General features: G+C 34.5%; 1 protein-coding gene across 13 annotated transcripts in view; it reads right to left on the bottom strand.

The window, feature by feature from the left end:
• Window positions 1–18986, bottom strand: part of STARD13 (StAR related lipid transfer domain containing 13) — a 511253-nt gene that overhangs the window by 371041 nt on the left and 121226 nt on the right. For 8 of the 13 annotated variants that reach the window (XM_035718334.2, XM_049101343.1, XM_035718326.2 and 5 more), the window contains one exon: window positions 5639–5773. In XM_035718334.2, coding sequence (XP_035574227.2) covers window positions 5639–5668 — 30 coding nt within the window. In that variant the 5' untranslated portion in view covers window positions 5669–5773. Of the gene's footprint in view, window positions 1–2534; window positions 2611–5638; window positions 5774–8020; window positions 8201–18986 lie in introns of those variants that run through there. The other 5 variants (XM_035718325.2, XM_035718328.2, XM_035718339.2 and 2 more) reach the window with 3 other exon arrangements.

The raw sequence follows: 18986 nt of genomic DNA, 5'->3' as shown, positions 1-18986 counted from the left end.
ACATAAGGTGGCCTTCAAAGTATAGATAAACATTACTTGAGAACCACCACTTATCTGTGTCTTATCTCCCTCCAACACTCTTTTAGGAAAAATAAAAAGTACTGATAGGAGGATATTATGTGGAGCCCCCTTTGCTCATTATCTTTTTCTTATAATTTCCAATAAAAAGCCTTAGAAAAACTGTGGAGGGAAGAGTCATCTTTGCTGGGACTATTCATTTCTCATTAGTCAAGGAATAAAAGAAGTAACAGTTGAAAGCAAAGAAGGCAGCAATGGAAAGAACAACATGCTACCCAAATTCTAGTGCTCTCAGATAAAAAAAGAAAAGAGAAGTAACTAGAACTCTGACCTAGGTGGAAAAATTCTAGGAATTTCTCCTAGATAGAAAGTCTTTCTCCCCTACAACTCTTCCATTCTTGACATCCTAGAACCCATTTACTTCTTATGCTGTAAATGTATATCCATCTTCCTCTCCATTATGAAAACCCTACCACAACATTAGTCTAAATGCGTCTGAGTAGTAATTCAGGCCATTACCTCTGAGCAGACAGGAGACCCTAAAAGCAACAACTATATCCTGAAACATTTTATGAATGCACAGTATTTACAGTTACTATGCTAGGCACTTAAGTTATTGAGATAAGTGACAATCTGGACTTCAAATTTCTTCAAGTCTAATAAAGGGGAAAACAAAAAACATATACAGATAATATTGATGTGATAAATGCTAGAAAAACAGGGTCTTTCCTGCAGACTGAGTCTTTAGAACCTAGTAAAGTGAATCAGTGTGAAGAAGACAGAAAGGGAATTCCAAGTTAAAGGAACAACTGATCCAAACACAAGGAGTGTGAGATGGATCCCAAAGCAGTTTGATGTGGACAGAACCTGAGGTGAAAGGTGGAGGAGACAAGAGAAGAGAGACTGCAGAAGTTGGCATAGCTAAACTATGAGCAGCTTTGTCTAACATGACCAGAAATTTGATTTTATACCAAAGAAAATGTGATGATATTTAAGGATTTTCCATAAAACAGAGAAATGATAAGATTTAACTTCATAAAAGATCACTCTGTTTACATTTTGGATAACGGATGAGGGGTATATGACACCAATGACCAGCTAATAGGCAGCACTCCAGGTTAGAAATACCTGACCCAGAGCAGTGGCATTAGGGATCCAAAGGGGATGAATTTACATGTCATTAGAAATGTAGACTAGATAGGATTTGGTGACAGTGATTGTGAGTTTCAGAGAGAAGAATAAAACTAGAGTGACGTGTAGGTTTCTGGTCTGAATGATGAGCTGACTGGAGTGCCCTTCACTAACACAGGAGAAAATGGTGACGTTCAACACTTGACAGACTGAGTTGGAGGTCAATTAGAGATGCCAAGACAGGGTTCAGGAGGAAGATGGGGATACAGATACAGGTTATAGAGAACAGATCCTCTGGAGCTAGCCAGTCAGCACCCTACTGTTTTCTTCCCTGCCCAGAACAAAACTTCTGCATCAATGTCCTGCCCCTTCCATCCACTCACATGTTTGGGAAGTAAACAAATCAAAAACTGCTCATGAGTCATTGGCTTCAGAAATATGCCCAACTTGCTCTCTGAAGTTGAGAACAGAGCCAGAATAGCCCCAGATTTTCTACTGTTCACTGTTTGGCTTTGGGTTTCTCTTAAATACCTTTCTTACGGTTTTGGCAACTTGGCTGTCCAAATTTATGGCTTGGCCCCTGGACTTTTTATTGTTTCTGTCAAGCCAGCCTGGACCATCCCCTTAGCTATGTAGTAGCCTGTGCTAATCCAAAGTATTTTTTTAAATAATTAGAGAAAAAAATCCTCTTTGGTTGGCATTCACTGTTTCAAGGATTCACAGTTTAGTGTCAGAAGATACCTGTGTGCTAATTAGAAAAGGTGGGCCTTGTGCAGGGCATGCCATCTACATGTGTAGCTCTGATCTGGCTTCAGATTGAGCTTTTTGGCTCTTTGGTAAGAATGTTTATGCCCAGGGACACCTGGGTGGCTCAGCACTTGAGCATCTGCCGTTGGCTCAGGGCGTGATCCCAGGTCCATGGATTGAGTCCCGCATCGGGCTCCCTGCGAGGACCCTGCTTCTCCCTCTGCCTGTATCTCTGATTCTCTGTGTGTGCGTGTCTCATGAATAAATAAATAAATAATCTTTAAAAAAAATGTCTATGTCTAGTTTAAGTCCTGAACCAAAAAAAAAAAAAAAAAGTCCTGAACTGTTCTTGTGTCTCAATTATCCTGCAGCTACCATCAATAGCTTTTATGTTTTACTTTACCCTTAGGAAAGTAATACCTGTGAGGAACAGACATGAATAGTCCTACTAAGGTAGAAGCCCATATTCCCAACTTTGGTCCACTTCTAAAGTATATAGAAGTTATGACAAGCAATCAAGGGTTAAACACCTTTATCCTTTACTCTTTAACAGCACTAGCCCTGTGGGAAACCCATCATGACTGGGAGAGGTTTGCCCTCAGTATTTGGCAGCCACATTCAAAACTCAGCACATGTACCTCAGATATGTTCCACATGGCAGTGAATTATACACATCCAGGGCTTTATAGCTGAAATTGGATTTGGCACACTAGCCTAAGAAAACAAGAAAATGATAATAAGTCAGATGAATAAATGTACAGTAGGCCTTGCCACAAATCTGTGTGGAAGGATTTGTCTCCTACCTTTGAAGAAATTAGAAATTGGTGAATTCTCTATCTTATGAAGCCTCTGACTTTATGACATATTCAGAGGAAACAGAAGTAAGCTATGTCTTAGAAAGTATTGCCTAGAACAGGGAATAGCAAGGAAAGCTTCTAGAATACATTGTCCATCTACCTAAAGATTCAGATATAACAGCAAAAGCAGTTCTTCTGTCAAGCTGATCCCTGCTTGCATGCTCCATTTATAAGTAAATATCTTAGAAGGAATGCCCATAAACATATCGGTAGTGAAAACAGAGAACAGAAAAAGATTTTCAGAGGATATAAAGATCCCCATATTAACACTTCAGGCTATATATTCCTCTTCTCCACGCCCATGTCAGTGAGATTTGACTGAGGACTCAGATTATAATTTTGTTCTGAATGGGCCAAAAAATAAAATACTGCCTAACTCCTTACCTAATAATTTATAAAGTTACCCTATCCTGAATGAGCTAATTCAGAAATAAGTTACCTGTCCCAAGATAATTAAGAGGTTACTGTAAAAACAAAGTAACAAGAATGAAAAAAAAATCAGAAAATCAGCTAAAAGAGGTCCCAAATGCCTCTTTAATAAATTACATTCTCTTAAAAGTCAATAGGCAATGGAATATAACACCACAGTAAAAATAATGGCTTTCCCGTTTTTAACTTTCACTGTTAATCCTTTTTAAAAAAAGCATCGATTTGTAATAAATGTTTTCTTCTTGGGCTGAGAAAGGTTCTGAGAAGAAAGCCTTATATAAAAGTTTGACACTATCTGTCAGTAATTCACCAAAAAAGAAAGAAAATCTGGATTGCAGTAAATATAATTAAGACGTACTATATTTTTCTTTTCCACTGACACATCATCATCATCCAAAGTCCCTAGTTTACCTTAAAGGTCACTCATGGTGTAAATTTGTGGATTCTGACAAAGGTATGGTGTCATGTATCTACCACTGTAGCATTATATAGAAGAGCTTCACTTACCTAAAAATCCTCCACGCTTTACCCATTCATCCTTCCCTCCCCACTGAGTTCCGGCAACAACTGATTGTTTTAGTGTCTCCATAGTTTGGTCTTTTCCAGGTCATGTAGATGGAATCATACAGTGTGTAGCCTTTTCAGACTGGCTTCTTTCATTTGTAATAATATTCATCTTTTTTCTTAAAGGCATTCTAAAATTTCCCCCAAACCCATGTATGTTGGTATGGCAAAGTGAGAAAGAGTAGGAAGGCTCACACTCAAGTACTAATTTTGCCACTCTGGGCAAGTCACTTTCCTTTACTAGGCCTTGGTTTTCTCAACTGTACAATCAGAATAACATTAATACCTATCTCACTAACTTTATAATATTGTTTTGAAGGTCAGGTTTCTCTTCTTAAAAAAATGGAGAGGTGCCTAGGTGGTACAGTCAGTTTAAGTGCCCAATTCTTGGTTTTGGCTCAGGTCTGATATTGGGATTGTGAGATAGAGCCACAACATTGGGCTCCTTGCTCAGTATGGAGTCTCCCTGGGTTTTTCTCTCTCTCTGCATCCCCTTCACACGAATCCTTCACATGTGTGCAAGCATACACGTGTTCTCTCTCTCTCTCTCTCAAATAAATAAATCTTTAAAAAACAGAAGTAATTATGTCCATGTTGCAGAGTTGTTGTATGAATTAAATAGGTAATGTGTGTGAAGGCTTAGCACTATGCCCAGAACATATTGAATATTTAATAATGGTAGCTGCCATGATATTTTTATTTTAATGCATGCTCAATACTTTTTATTTGACCCTCTAAAACTATTCTCTGCTTTTTACCATCTTGCCTGTGGGGCACAATTTCTAAATTGACTATCCTTCCCTCTGAATTTCCTGATGAGAGCAACAAATGGAAGGTCCCAGAGGACGTTAGAAATTGGGATTAGAAATTGGGATGGAGAGAGAGATGGGTCTTTACTCTCCGTGCCTTTTCTCTGTCATGCTGTACTTTGGTTATAGCTGCATTCCCCCTTGAAGGACAAAAATCTTGCTGGGCAACCATCTTAGAGTTGGCTTCCCTTTAACCTGAACCATCCCTATATAAGCAATCTCTTAAATCATCCTTTGAGGTAATTTAGCAAGTTTCTATTGTTCTCTGTCAGGAAGACACATAATGTTTGTCCTTCATATTTATTGGCAATTATTATTGTCTTTTTTAACATTGTAACAGCCAAAGCATCGTAAAATCAAGAACCATATGCAACTGTACAAAATCTTACAAGTTATTATTGACATCCCTCTACATCCAATACTAGTCAGAATTTATGAAGATATACTTTCAGATTCAATTTAAAAAGTGGATAAAATTATAGAGATTTGGAAAAAAAAGTTATAAAAGTTGTAAAATATCTTTAAGAAAGCCTGGTTGGTTTTTCCTTATTAAAAATATACCAAAAAATACAACAACAAAAAATCCCTGGGTATTAGCTTTGTAGCACAAAGACAATTATATAAAGTGCAGTTAATATTTGTAGCTGATGTCTCATAGATGTGTTCCCCAATGTGATACTTCATTTCTGATACCTCATTTCTGGAACTGTAGTGGGATATGGCCCATCCCAATAGGGAAGACTTTTATAAAAATAGTTCAAGGGTATTTTCACTTGCAGCAAGAATTCTCACTAATAACAAAGGAACTAGCTGAAGTGCATATAATCCTCTGCTATGGCTCTACATTTGACAACAAACTAACCATTTACCTTAACAAAATCACTGCCCACATTTTTTCCAATTTTATAAATATTAATTATATATATATATTTATTACAAATCATGTTATAATGAAAAACAGGTAACTTCAATGCTAAATTTAAAAAAAAAAAGTAATAGAGAATGTGCAAATATGGTGCTGACTTTGCTGTGTGAATGTGACATGACACTCCACCCAGAATATTCTGTAATAAAGCTACTTACTTTAGGTTTTGGTCGAGCTCCAGTTAACATCTGGTTTAGCACACCATCAAGATTCTGGATGTTTCCAGTTTTATTTCTACAAATTCCTTTCCTCTGATGACTTTTTTAAAGCTTACTCCTCAGATTTATAGAATTCTGTAGGAAACAATTTTAAGCAGGTTATTTTTTACATATAAAGAATTATTCCTAGCCAGTAATTAATCTAAATTAGTCAATAAAAATACATGTTTCTAAAATTAACATAAACCATGAGAATATTCCCCTATATTAATAATTTTTAAAAAACATTTATGATTAGGCTCAGTAAGATCAGCCTCAGTTAATCCTAAGAACTTTTTATAAATGTAAATTTATAAATTAAAAATACTTTTAATCTACCAAGATAAAATATAACACTATATTGGCATGTTATAAAACTTTCAAAAATGCAAAACCAAGTGTTTTTAAAATGGAAACTATAAGTTGTGGCTCATACAGAGCCACATTGTTCTTTTAGACTTTAAGATCTGTTTATTTTAACTAGGGAACAAATTATAAACTTACATATCTAAGGGTTAGCTATAGAATTAAAATTGCTAAAAACATATTAGCATAAAGAGAATCATGGGATCCCAGGGTGGCTCAGTGGTTTAGTGCCTGCCTTCGGCCTAGGGCGTGATCCTGAAGTCCCAGGATCAAGTCCCACATCGGGCTCCCTGCAAGGACCCTCTTCTCCCTCTGCCTGTGTCTCTGACTCTCTCTCTCTATCCCTCTCTCTCTCTTTCTCTCTGTGTGTCTCTCATGAATAAATAAATAAAAATCTTTAAAAAATAAAAGATAGGGATGCCTGGGTGGCTCAGCGGTTGAGCATCTGCCTTTGGCTCAGGGCATGATCCCACGGTCCCGGGATCAAGTCCCACATCAGGCTCCCTGCATGGAGCCTGCTTCTCCCTCTGCCTAGGTCTCTGCTGCCTCTCTTTCTGTGTCTCTCATGAATAAATAAATAATTTTTTTTTTAAAAGAGAGAATCCTAAACTTTTCAGATACAGTAAAAGTCCTTTTCTAGACTGTTGGATAAATCATCATTGAATTGGAATAATTAAGTTTGTCTTCATTAATTCTTCCTGCTGCTTGTAAGTCTTCCATATCTAAGTCCACATCTCTTCCACATCTGACAAGGCTCACAAGTTACTTAGATGCCTCTAGTGCAAAGTTCTATCCTGGTCTATTCCTTCTGGAAAAAGTATGAAGTTCTACAAAAATAAGGAAGGTTAGAAATGTGAATTTTCCATTTAACTAAAATTTTACTCATTGATCATCGGTTGTTTGGAGGCAGAATAAATAAAAGATCTAGAATAAAAAAGCTTTATTGACTTGTATGTGAATGTGGTACTGCCAAATGCTAATTATATAACCTTAGACTTAATTTCCGCAAATCTTATTTATTCACCTGTAAAACAATACTTTCTGACATTTATTGAACACTTCTTTGTGCCTGGCATATTTGACCAATGGAATATAAGTACATGGGAACCTGCCAAGTCTGAGTGGACTCATGAAATGTGTTACTTGGAAATTATATTTTTCTTACTCTTGATGCTTGCCACAACTCCCCTATTGGGAAAAGAACTATGATCTTGAGAACAAGAGTGATATGGTGATGATAATGGTAGATAATATATGTTTGACAGGCACTATTTTACATATTTACCTTTTTAAAACAATCACCTGGTTTGTTCCTACAATAGAAGTTTAGTAACTCAAAAATGTGTCCTAAATAAAAGGGTTTGAGGATAGAAGAGTGTATACATACTTCTGCCCATGAGAAAAGGCCATGAAGAAGCTGAAGAATGGGCCATGTCTTACTACAAGTACACACTGACTTTTAAAGGTATGAATTATTAAATTTTAAAAAAGCAACAAATAAGGACTACAGTGAACCGGCAGCCAATGGAGCTGACAATACAGTGAGTTGGCACTGGATTGATCAATGAGTGCTACTCTCTTATGATTATTGCTAATGTCTTTCTCTGCCACTGGTGTAGACAATTTGACAGATGCTTACAGGAACAACTCCCTGTGGGCTCATTTGTAAAATGAAGATGATGCTGGCACCTATTTCAATAGACTGCAGTGTATTGGGTGAATGCCCCTTAAGTACTGCTGCTGTTGCTGTTATTACAACTCAGCAGGTGAGGATAGTCATCTTCTGGAAGCTAGGGACTGTATCTTGTTCAGGAAAAAAAATAAAGATTTGCTAACAGAATATTAAGTACAAGATCCTGTGTATGGTACTTTCACATATATTACTTCATTTTCTTCTTCCAGCAATAATGTGAGGTAAGTCTTGTTCTGATTTTATAGAACAGTTACTAAAGAGAATAAGGTCTTGACGAGGCTCACATGGCAAATGAGAGCACTTGGCTCTCTTGATCCTTTTTAGTGAATTCTCTACTCCAGATTTCTCTTTGTATCCTTGCCCGGCCTCATCTCCATGACCTCTTCTGTCTAAATACCATCACAGGCCCTTGCTCATCTGGTTAACAGGATTGGGCTCCTCTTAGCCCTGTAGATAATGGATACCTGCAGAGATTAGGAAATGAGGCTGAAACTATACGAAGGAATTGACCTTAACAACCCAGCAGCTTCTAGAGCTCTTATGGCAAAGGTAGGGCCACTTACAGCACTCACATATTGATTATATGCTAAGGCACTTGATATTTTTGATGCTGTTATAAATAACATCTTTTTGAAAATTACATTTTCTACGTTCTGTAACAGGACACAAAAATTCAATTGATTTTTCTTAAATTGTGTTCAAAAATATATGTAAGGTCTCATTAATTTTATATATTTGGGATGTTGTCTTCATACTCTTATATCTGGGACTAATGATGCTTTTGTTTCCCTTTCATTCCTTGTATTTTTCTTTCTTTTATTTTCCTTATATACCTCTAATCAGTGTTGATGATGGTAAAAGAAGATATTCTGATCTTATTTCTGATTTTAAGGAGAATGCTTCCAACATGTCTCCATTTAAGTGTAATATTGACTGTATGGCTTTTGTTTTTGTGTTAATCAGGCAGTTCCTTTCTTTTGATCAAAATTTTTTTATATGTGAGAAGATGTTGAATTGTACTGAATGCATTTCTTCCATCTATTAAGGTAATCAAATTTTTCTTCTTTAATCTATTAATTTATAAAGCATATTAATCTTATATTAAGCCAAACATACATTCCTGTATTATATCATCAAAGTACCTTTAAAGTCTTTAAAGAAAGAAAAAAAATAAAGTCTTTAAAGATTATTTATCATAATGAATCTTGGAATTTATCAAATCCCCTTTAGATAACTGGACATATCAATGAACCATACTAAGATATTTATAATTATTAAATCATCCTTACATTCATGATATCAACTGTACTTGGTTGTGATAAGTAATTCCTTTTAATCTTATTCAGTTTGGTTAGCTACTGTTTTCTTTAGCATTTTTGCATTCATATTCATTTTTGTCCTCTATCAAGTTTTTAATCAAGATGTTGTTTCATAAAATAAATTGGAAGCTATGCATCTTTATAAATGAGGTTCAGAAAATTTGTATTGCATAAGAATTACCCATTTTTAAAAAATTTTAAAGAACTCACAGACCCTTGCAGGTAGGTATTTGCTTTTTTGAGAAATTGTTTATTTATCCCATTGACAATATATATTTCAATATAATATTATCAATTACAAAGTCTTTCAAATTTACTAGTAGACCTATCTACACTCCTATACTTTTAAAATCATATTATATCTGATATTATAGCCTCTTGTTCCTAATTTTATTTACGTTTTTAGGGGAAAGAGCCTAGGATTTAGATTAGACAGACTCAACACTAAGGCAGACAAGTCGATTGATTTGTTAGATCTCAGCTTAATCACCACTGCCTCTGAGAAACCTTGCTTCACTCCTGGGAGAGGTTTCTATGGATTTCTGTGCTTCCTCTATCAAACATTTGTTTCACAGTATTATTGCTTATTTAATGGGCAGCTTCAAAGTTAAACTGTAAGTTCTATGAGACTAAAGATGAGATATGTCTAGTTTACCACTAAGTACCTAGCGCAGTGTCTGAAACAGAATGAACACTCAGTAAATGTTTGGACAAACAAGTAGTTGTTTCCACGTTTTATTCTCTCTCTCCCATAACACCACAAGTTTTAATTGAATTCTATAGCTCCCATATCAAAAGAGCAGAAGAGTGTTTAAAAAGGCCAGCTCTGTACAATGGAATATTACTCAGCTATTAGAAATGACAAATACCCACCATTTGCTTCAACGTGGATGGAACTGGAGGGTATTATGCTGAGTGAAGTAAGTCAGTCGGTGAAGGACAAACATTATATGTTCTCATTCATTTGGGGAATATAAATAATAGTGAAAGGGAATATAAGGGAAGGGAGAAGAAATGTGTGGGAAATATCAGAAAGGGAGACAGAACGTAAAGACTGCTAACTCTGGGAAACGAACTAGGGGTGGTGGAAGGGGAGAAGGGCGGGGGGTGGGAGTGAATGGGTGACGGGCACTGGGGGTTATTCTGTATGTTAGTAAATTGAACACCAATAAAAAATAAAAAAAATAAAAATAAATAAATAAAAAAAAGGCCAGCTCTGGAGAGCTACAGCACAGGGTTCAAAGCTAGGCTCTGCCATTCATTAGCGTGTGACCATGAACAAATTACTTCACCTCTCTATACCTTAGTTGCTTCCCTATAAAACTAGAAACAATTATGTTGGATTGTAGGGAGTTTATATATGTAAAACACTTGAAACACTCTGGTACACAGTAAGTGATGAATTAATGATAGCTATTACTATGTTAGTACATGACAAGTAAATGAATGGATAAAAAAATATGAAACTATAAAAACAAAATATTTTCTCTGCTCTGGGTTTTTTGAAGATTAAATGATGAGAATTTTAAATAATGAAAACCATTTGAAGTATTTTATTAGAATGATTACAAATGGGAAGCCCCAGTGGCCACAAGAAAGAGAACTATTTTATTCTTTGGAAAAAAAATGACAGAGCCAGAGAAATATTTAATATGGTTTTGTTCTTATTTGGAGCAAAAACATTGGAATATTTTTCTTAAATTGAGATTTTTCTTTTATATTTTAGTCTCTACAGTACAACTAGTTTACTTCAACAGTTTAATGTTTTTTGTAACTATGAAATACCCAAATACAATTGTTCTTCAGACTTGATAGCTCTTATAGAAATAATTTCTCATTTTCCAAATGTTTTTTTACCTAGATCTTTATCCATTACTTGCTTTTTGTAGCTCATACATTATTCAAACAATGTCTCTTCATTTGTTTTTCTCTTAGAGAAAGAAATTTTAAAATGCTAACCTTCTAGTCATTTTCAAAGGTTGCCATGTATAAATCTTAGCCCCATAGTATTAGACTTCACTGATACAATAATCATTGAATATCTTCTCCTATATACAACTGAGTCATGACATAGAATTGCAAGAAACTAATAAGGAAATTTTCTTCCTAATGTGTGCCAAAATGTCATCTAAAGAGAAATTAAGAAAAAAATTCCTAAAATACTTACAATTACACAAAATATGCCAAAAATTGAAATGGTGTGCTGACATATAAAGAACAAATTATTTGACTCATTTTGCTCTTTTCAGGATAAAATAAATAAAAAATGGAAATACATACAGTAAATAATCCTTTTCTTTAAAAAATTCTAGGACATTTCTAAAATATAATATACAATTATCCTCATTTTTATATATTATTTAAAAGTGCAGAATGCCATTCTTTAATTTCCTCATTTGCAAAGAAGAATCTTACTAATTAACTGATTTGGAAATTGAAGACCATTACATTTAATTTTTTAGAGGAAAGCACATTTATAAAGAAACATCAGTATTTTAAAACATTTAAAATGCTGACTTAATATCCAGTTGCAACAACAGGCATAAATAATGTAATATCAGTTTCTGATCCCAAATATAAATGAAGTGAGCCAAAGGTCAAAGCTATGCATAGACTCAGTCACCTCTGCCATTTATTTTTCGAGTAGTAGATGTGTTCGGTATCTTAAAAGAGAAGCTTGTGTAATTAACCTTCAGGGAACATTAAAAACACAAAGAAGAAACTGAAAATTTTCCTGTGCTGAGCTCAAGTAGTTTGTATTGAATTCATTTTTGACAATGTCTCTAATCTGTTTTTCCTATAACTGGGACTAATTTACTTATCCTGCTAAAGTAGACTAAAAAAGACATACTTGATTCCAGATCCATCTGAGAAAGGCCTTCCAGTTTTTTGTATTCCTACTGTTAGATATAACATTCCTCTTCTCTATCACAATAATGATAACTACTATTTATTTAGTGATTGTACTGAGTGTAGCAAAAGCAGGCTGCTGCCTAAATTCAGGTAATGCTTTCTTTGCTTATAGTTGTGTGACCTGAGCAAGCTACTTAAATTCTCAATGTCTCTGCCATCTCATTAGCTTAAAATAGTGATATTAATAGGACCTACTAATAGGATTTTATTTATTACTTCCCATTTTGTTTCTTGACCAATATTTTATCAAGAAACATTGTTAGGACTTCAGGAAGCCGGAGTTTGAATTGTATTATAATCTCTATAAGAGCTATGACTACTCCCTTACTGATGGATCAAGTACTACAAAACAGTCAGTAGAGACCCAACACATACAGACTAAGAAAAAAATGCCATGCTTATTGAAGAACTCAAACAGAATAAAACATAAGATATGAGAACACAGAAGACGCATTAGTACATAGAGTTCAACTTAACATAGTGACATGTGGGACAAGCTTTAGGAGTCTTGTGGTTTTGTCACTTGTACATAGTTGACTGCAATATCTACATCTTTCCCCTGCACCCAGTGGCTTCCTTAGGCAAAGTATCTTTGAAGCCACTCAAGTCCTGTCTCCATTCATTCATTCATTTATTCATATGCCAAGTATTCCCCAAGTATTGCCCAAGAAAATATATTTATTGAAGAGCTCTAGTCTAGGGAGAGTCATGTAGACTGATAATATTGCCAGAATTTAAACCAAAGTACGTACACAATGATATGGGAACACAGACAAAACAGAAATAATTCTGCCTGGGGAAAAGAAGAGTTCATAGAGAAAGTAACCTTTAAACTGAGTTTTGAAGGAAAAATAGTACTATTTCAGGGGAATAGAATCCCAAAGACATGAAAGCATAAAAGGAATACCGCATGTTCAAAGAATAATGAGGATATTTATCTGACTCCATCTGATAGAGCCTAGCAGATAATGGCAACACATGATATATGTAAGTGAAATGGGGTCCCCAGATAAGAAGCTCCATATTAAAGAGTTTGATTTTTTTCAGTAGGTAATGGGAACCCTGTGGATTTCTTGTTGTTGTATTTTACAACTGAGAAAGTTAAACAATACAGGGATATTATATAAATATCGAGGAGTTTAAACATGCCTCAGCATCTCAACATTTCTCATGTAAGCTCAAATCTCCCTTGCCTCTGTTCCCTCCCTTTTTTGGAAATACCTTTTCAAAACAATGTTTTTATTGTCTACTAGAGGTATAGAAAAGCACCCAAACAGATATATGGCTTAATGAATTACTTAACTGTAAGAACCTTTTAACCACTATAGAGTCAAACAGTAAAACTTAGCCAGAACTGTGCCCCACTCCCCAACAAAATCTCCCAATCCAATATACTCCATACCAACTGCAATCTCCTTCTTCCTCCCAAAAGGAACTGTTATGGACTTTTACAGTAATCATTTCCTTGCATTTTTCATAGCTTTATCAGTCAAAGGTGTATCCCTTGATGCTAAAATTTAGTCCAGCCCTTTATAAATTTTTTGATATCCTATAACTCTCTTAATCTATATTTCTGTTAAAATTTATGTTGAAAAACCCAAGTTTTTTCTATATTCTGTAGTTTTCTACAGTCCAAAATTTGCAAACTGCATGTTCAATAGTATATTTCAATTTGTTCCTGTCTTCTGTTTTTCTGAAAATCAGTAGGTGAATACAATTTGGGCTCCATTCCTTTGGCATGACTCTTGGTAGTGCTGAGTGCTTCCATCAAGAAGTATATAATATCTGATTGTCTTTCTTTTTTATATTAGCAGCAATTGATGCTAACTACCTATGCTTAAGAATTTATTGAAGGTTGCAACATGATTATATTTTAATTTTTTCATATATGAGTTGGAATATAACTCATATATGTTGGCTATAGAACATCTCAATGCCGTTGGGTATATTTACTTTCTTAATCTAATCACTAAGTGGCTACTATAAACATCATGAAGGTAGGGATTGTGCTAACTACCTATGCTTAAGAATTTATTGAATGTTGCAACATGATTATATTTTAATTTTTTCATATATGAGTTGGAATATAACTCATATATGTTGGCTATAGAACATCTCAATGCCGTTGGGTATATTTACTTTCTTAATCTAATCACTAAGTGGCTACTATAAACACCATGAAGGTAGGGATTGTGTCTAACATTATTTTATAAAAACTTAATTTTCTTTCATTAATCTATAAATTATAATAATCTACCAGCCAAAGTATTCCTTACAAATGAAACACTAACCCCAAAAATGGATAGGGAAAATTAAAATGCATTGTTTTCTTGATGAAAGAAGACATCATTCTTTTCTAATTTAGTAAACTTTTCCAAATTCCAGGCAAAATACAAAAACAAAAGTGGGTTTTAATTATCATGTAAGTCTGAATATGAATGGCCAAAAATAACCAAAGTAAAAAAAAGGCACTAATTGGAAATTTCAGCACCAAGTTATCATGTGAACATTTATATCAATGATTTAAAAGCAGTGTGGGATAGATAATTAAATATTTAATCATAACAATGATTATATTTTAAAAGCAGTTAAGGAAGAGTTACACGGAATTATTTTTGAACTATAAAATTTTAAATTAATACACTTAGGTAAAATACGTTTTGTATTTTAAGTTTTACCACAGAAAACCACAGGCAATCAATTAAGGATATAATTGATTTTTAGCAATTTGAAAACAAAACTTCAAGAAGCAGGTAAGAGAAAATGTCAGTTTGTTTTAATTTTTAAAATAATTCAATTATATGAATTAAAGGGATATGACAAAGGGCTGCTCCAAAGGGAAGCAGGGCAGAGAGAGGTACTTCTTAGAATATATCAGTTGTTATGTACTGAGGTCAAATTTATTTTGAACATAGAAAACTTATATTCTTTCTCTTATTAAAAAATACTGAAGTAAATATGTTCCAGGCCTCAATATAACTATTTGTGTTTTGGGGATAAAGGAAATGTTGCACCCTTGTTTATGGCTTCTTCTTCTATCTCTACAATAACCCCATTCAAATAGTAAAAGGCACATTTGTTTTACTGTTCCATCTAAGCACATTATAAATATAGGCAAATGACTGCCAGAAAATCTATACTTAAACTACTGGATTGTAACAGGACTGAGCAATCCCTTATAGAACACATAGAGGTCAGATTTAACACTCCAGCTTGACCTCATCATGATCTGAAATAAGAGTATTTGGTGATTTTTTAAGACATTAATAGAGAAGGGTTATGAGAAAGCCACTCTAGACTTGACATTTAATTTTTTGTGTTTGCCCATAAATGAATTCAATATATGGCTGTACGACTGTTCCAAAAAGAATTACAAATAATTCTAGTTTATCCAGTTATAGAATGGATATAATTAAATGTGAAACCCCGGTAAGACAGTGAGAGAACTATGAACTCAAATGTGGAAAAAAAAAAAATGGTGAAGGACCAACATTATATGGTCTCATTCATTCAGGAAATATAAAAAATAGTGAAAGGGATTATAGGGGAAAGGAGAGAAAATGAGTGGGAATATCAGAGAAGGTGACAGAATATGAGAGACTCCTAACTCTGGGAAATGAACAAGAGGTAGTGGAAGGGGAGGTGGGTAGGGAGATGGGGTGACTGGGTGACAGGCACTGAGTGGGGCACTTGGTGAGATGAGCACTGGGTGTTATGCTATATGTTGGCAAATCGAACTCCAAAAAATATATATATACAAAAAAGATGGTGAAGCAATACTGAAATGGTGACTAAGGTTACTAAATTGTATTGCCATTACTTCTTTGCATATGTATTTTTAAATCAAAGAAATTAGGAAATTTAACCAGTGAAACAATTTGGATAATTTTATAGTCAATACTGCAAGAATTTTTTTTTTTATTTTGTCTGTTCCAAGCTGTATTTGTTTATTCAATGGATTAGGAAAATAAAAACAAACCACTATATAATAAAGGAAATCAACCCCAAAAAACAGAACATTTGATTTTGAATGGTGCTTTCTTATTACAGGAGAATCTCTTACTGGATCTGAGGATATTATAAAATTACAACGTTCATATTTACTGCATAACTATTATACTCCCTCAATAAAGTAGAAATTCAGTAGGTAGGCCTTAGAAATGAGAGTTGACATAATAAAACCTGAGGATTAGGTGTTTGTATTCAAGGGGCTTACAACGGTGTCAGAGCTAGAACAATCTTTAGAACATGGATAAAATGGAAAAGCTGGCAGACAGTTCCTTTTACAAACATTCAACTATAAAATAAACTGGTTTTCCTCTTAAAGAAGCTCTCTTCCAGCACACTTAAGAGAACTTAAGAGAACTTCCCATGATGTTTGATAACAGCCTATCCTCCAGTACCTGGATGAGTCAGGCCAATTATTAATACACCAAAGCCGAGCTCATGTTCCATTGTGTCATCTAGCTTCCTAAGCGAAACTGCCTCATGATACTGTTACTTTGGTTTGTTAGCAATAAAATTCCCTTAGAAATTATTTGTATTAGAGCTGCTTTATATTAAATTTTATTCTAAGTTAATTAAACTCTATCTAATTTTATTTTAGGTAACAAAAACTATTTCAGGATTCATTAAATAGCAGCAAGAAAACAAAATCACAAAGCCTTACCCTTGAACACTATGGGTGATGAAACTGTTTCGGAACAGTTCTGACTGTGGCTTTTAATAAAATGGACAAGCCGTATTTACAGACCTGTGAGGCAAGTTGTTTCATGGTTTTTGGATCCTAGTGTATTAGTGCAGTGCTCAGTATTTAACAGAGGATCAATTAATGTTTACTGAATAAAGCAAACCATGTGATGAGCAGAAATCTCAAAATATTGTGGGTTCTGAAACAGTGCTGCCATGTGCACAAATCCCTGAAACCTATATAAATAACTTTATACATAATGATAGGATCTATCAGGTATCAGCTACTTTACAAATAGTATCTTTCTTTAAACCCAACAATCACCCTGAAAAGTAGACATCTTGTTTTTCAAATCAGGCAACTAAGGCTTAGTAAATTTAAATAACGTAATCCTCCATCAAGAAGTGGGGAATCTGGGATTAAGTCCTGCCTATTCTAACCTTTCTATATAGCACACCCATGAGCTGGTGGGCAATGTTTTATATAATCAGTGCTTGAAATTACATAAGAAATCAAATCCACTTTCTGTCTGGGGAGTATATATCTCTTCATTGATATCTATAAAAATAAAGGGATGCATTTCTTCCTGGCTGATTGGAACACATGTTTGTATTTTAAGAATACCAAAGATGACAGACTAAATTTATAGCTACAGTGATAGTAGTGCTTGGTTTGAGTGAAAAGAGAACTACCTTGGGACCCTCAGCAGATGGAGCAGAGGTCAGAAGACACAGGGAGGCAAAGTCTAAAGAAAACTTAAGGGTATTTCCTAAGAGCCCTTCTGTGGCAAGGTGGTATCACTTCTGTGAGGCCCTAGAGACACCACCTCCAGAAGCAAGACAGAAAGCCATTGGTGTGTCTCCTGGATTGTTTCTGATGTTTGGGAATAAGAAATGGTAACACTGACACGGAAAAGGAATACTCTTTATTGGCATCATTGAGACGTTAAGAGGACCTTCCATTTCTGCCAATGATGGACTTTTCTTTTCTCTCTCTTTTTTTTTAATCAGATCATCCTCTTAATTGAAGAACTAGAAAAGTTGAATAAAAATACAAAAAGGATCTTTTTGATAATTTTGAGAGGACAAGTTCCTGGAGAGGTGGGGAGAAGTCTGCCCATATTCAACTGTTTTTCCCTTTGACTTATTTGCCAATTTGAAAGCTGTTCCTGAGGCTGGGAAAGTCACTCAGAACATGGCAGATTAGCTAAGAAGGAGAGAAACCAAGAATAGCTTTCGGGAATCCCATGGTTCTGAGAAAATAAAAACTAGTGTTCAAGGACAACTAATGAGGAATGGCCTTTGAAAATACTTCAGGCTTTTTGTTGAGACACAGAAAAGGGCCATCGTTGTAATAAGAAGGGACCTGAAGTACACCAGACCTAACAGACTGAATACCATACAGCCTGAATACCCCTGGCCTACCTTTTTGACACAAGTAAAAGTAAAATCGTTTATGGAAGTAAAAAAGATTGCTCAGAGTCTAATTTTTTTCATAAACAAAGACAGCATTCCATTAAGAATTTCTGGGCACACCAAGAAACCGGAATAAGAAAAAGACAATAGAAATAAGATCCACAGGTGATCTAAATATTGGAGTTATTAGGCACACACTCAGGATTTCACTAGAGAAGTAGAATCTGTAAGAATCAAATGAAAATTCTAGAACTGAAAAATACAATGACTCAAAACTGGAAATTAAAATTTAAACAATACATTTAAAAAAAATAAAAAGCATGAAATACTTAGGAAAAAACTTAACGATGTATGTGCAAGACTTGTATGCTGAAAATTACATAGAGAAATTAAAAGACCAAGACAAATGGAAAGATATGCCATAATTATAGACTGGAAAATTCAATACTGTTAAGATGTCAATTCTCCCCAAAGTGATCAGCAGATTCAACAATCCCAATCAAAATCACAGCAGGCTTTTTCAGAAACTGAAATGCCAATTCTAAGATATATATTACAATACAAAAGAATTAGAATGACCGAAACAATTCTGAGAAAAAAGGTCGTTGGATAAGTTGGCATAAGGACAGACATATATTTACCAATAGAACTGAAGAGGTATTAAAAAAAATCAGACAAAGGTGTCAAAGTGATTCAATGGGGAAAAGGATAATCCTTTCAACAAATGCTGCTGGAATAACTGGATTCTCATTTTGAAAAATATGAATATCAACTCCTACTGTTATACCATACAGAGGAATTAACCGGCAATGGATAACAGGCTTAAATGTAATAAATTGTGAATACTTAAAAGATAATAGGATTTTATTTGCAACTTTATGCTAATGAACTTTAATATTTAGATAATATGTAC

Source organism: Canis lupus, chromosome 25, assembly GCF_003254725.2.
Source record: "Canis lupus dingo isolate Sandy chromosome 25, ASM325472v2, whole genome shotgun sequence".
Lineage (NCBI taxonomy): Eukaryota > Metazoa > Chordata > Mammalia > Carnivora > Canidae > Canis > Canis lupus.
This window is presented reverse-complemented; position numbering and strand designations above follow the sequence as displayed.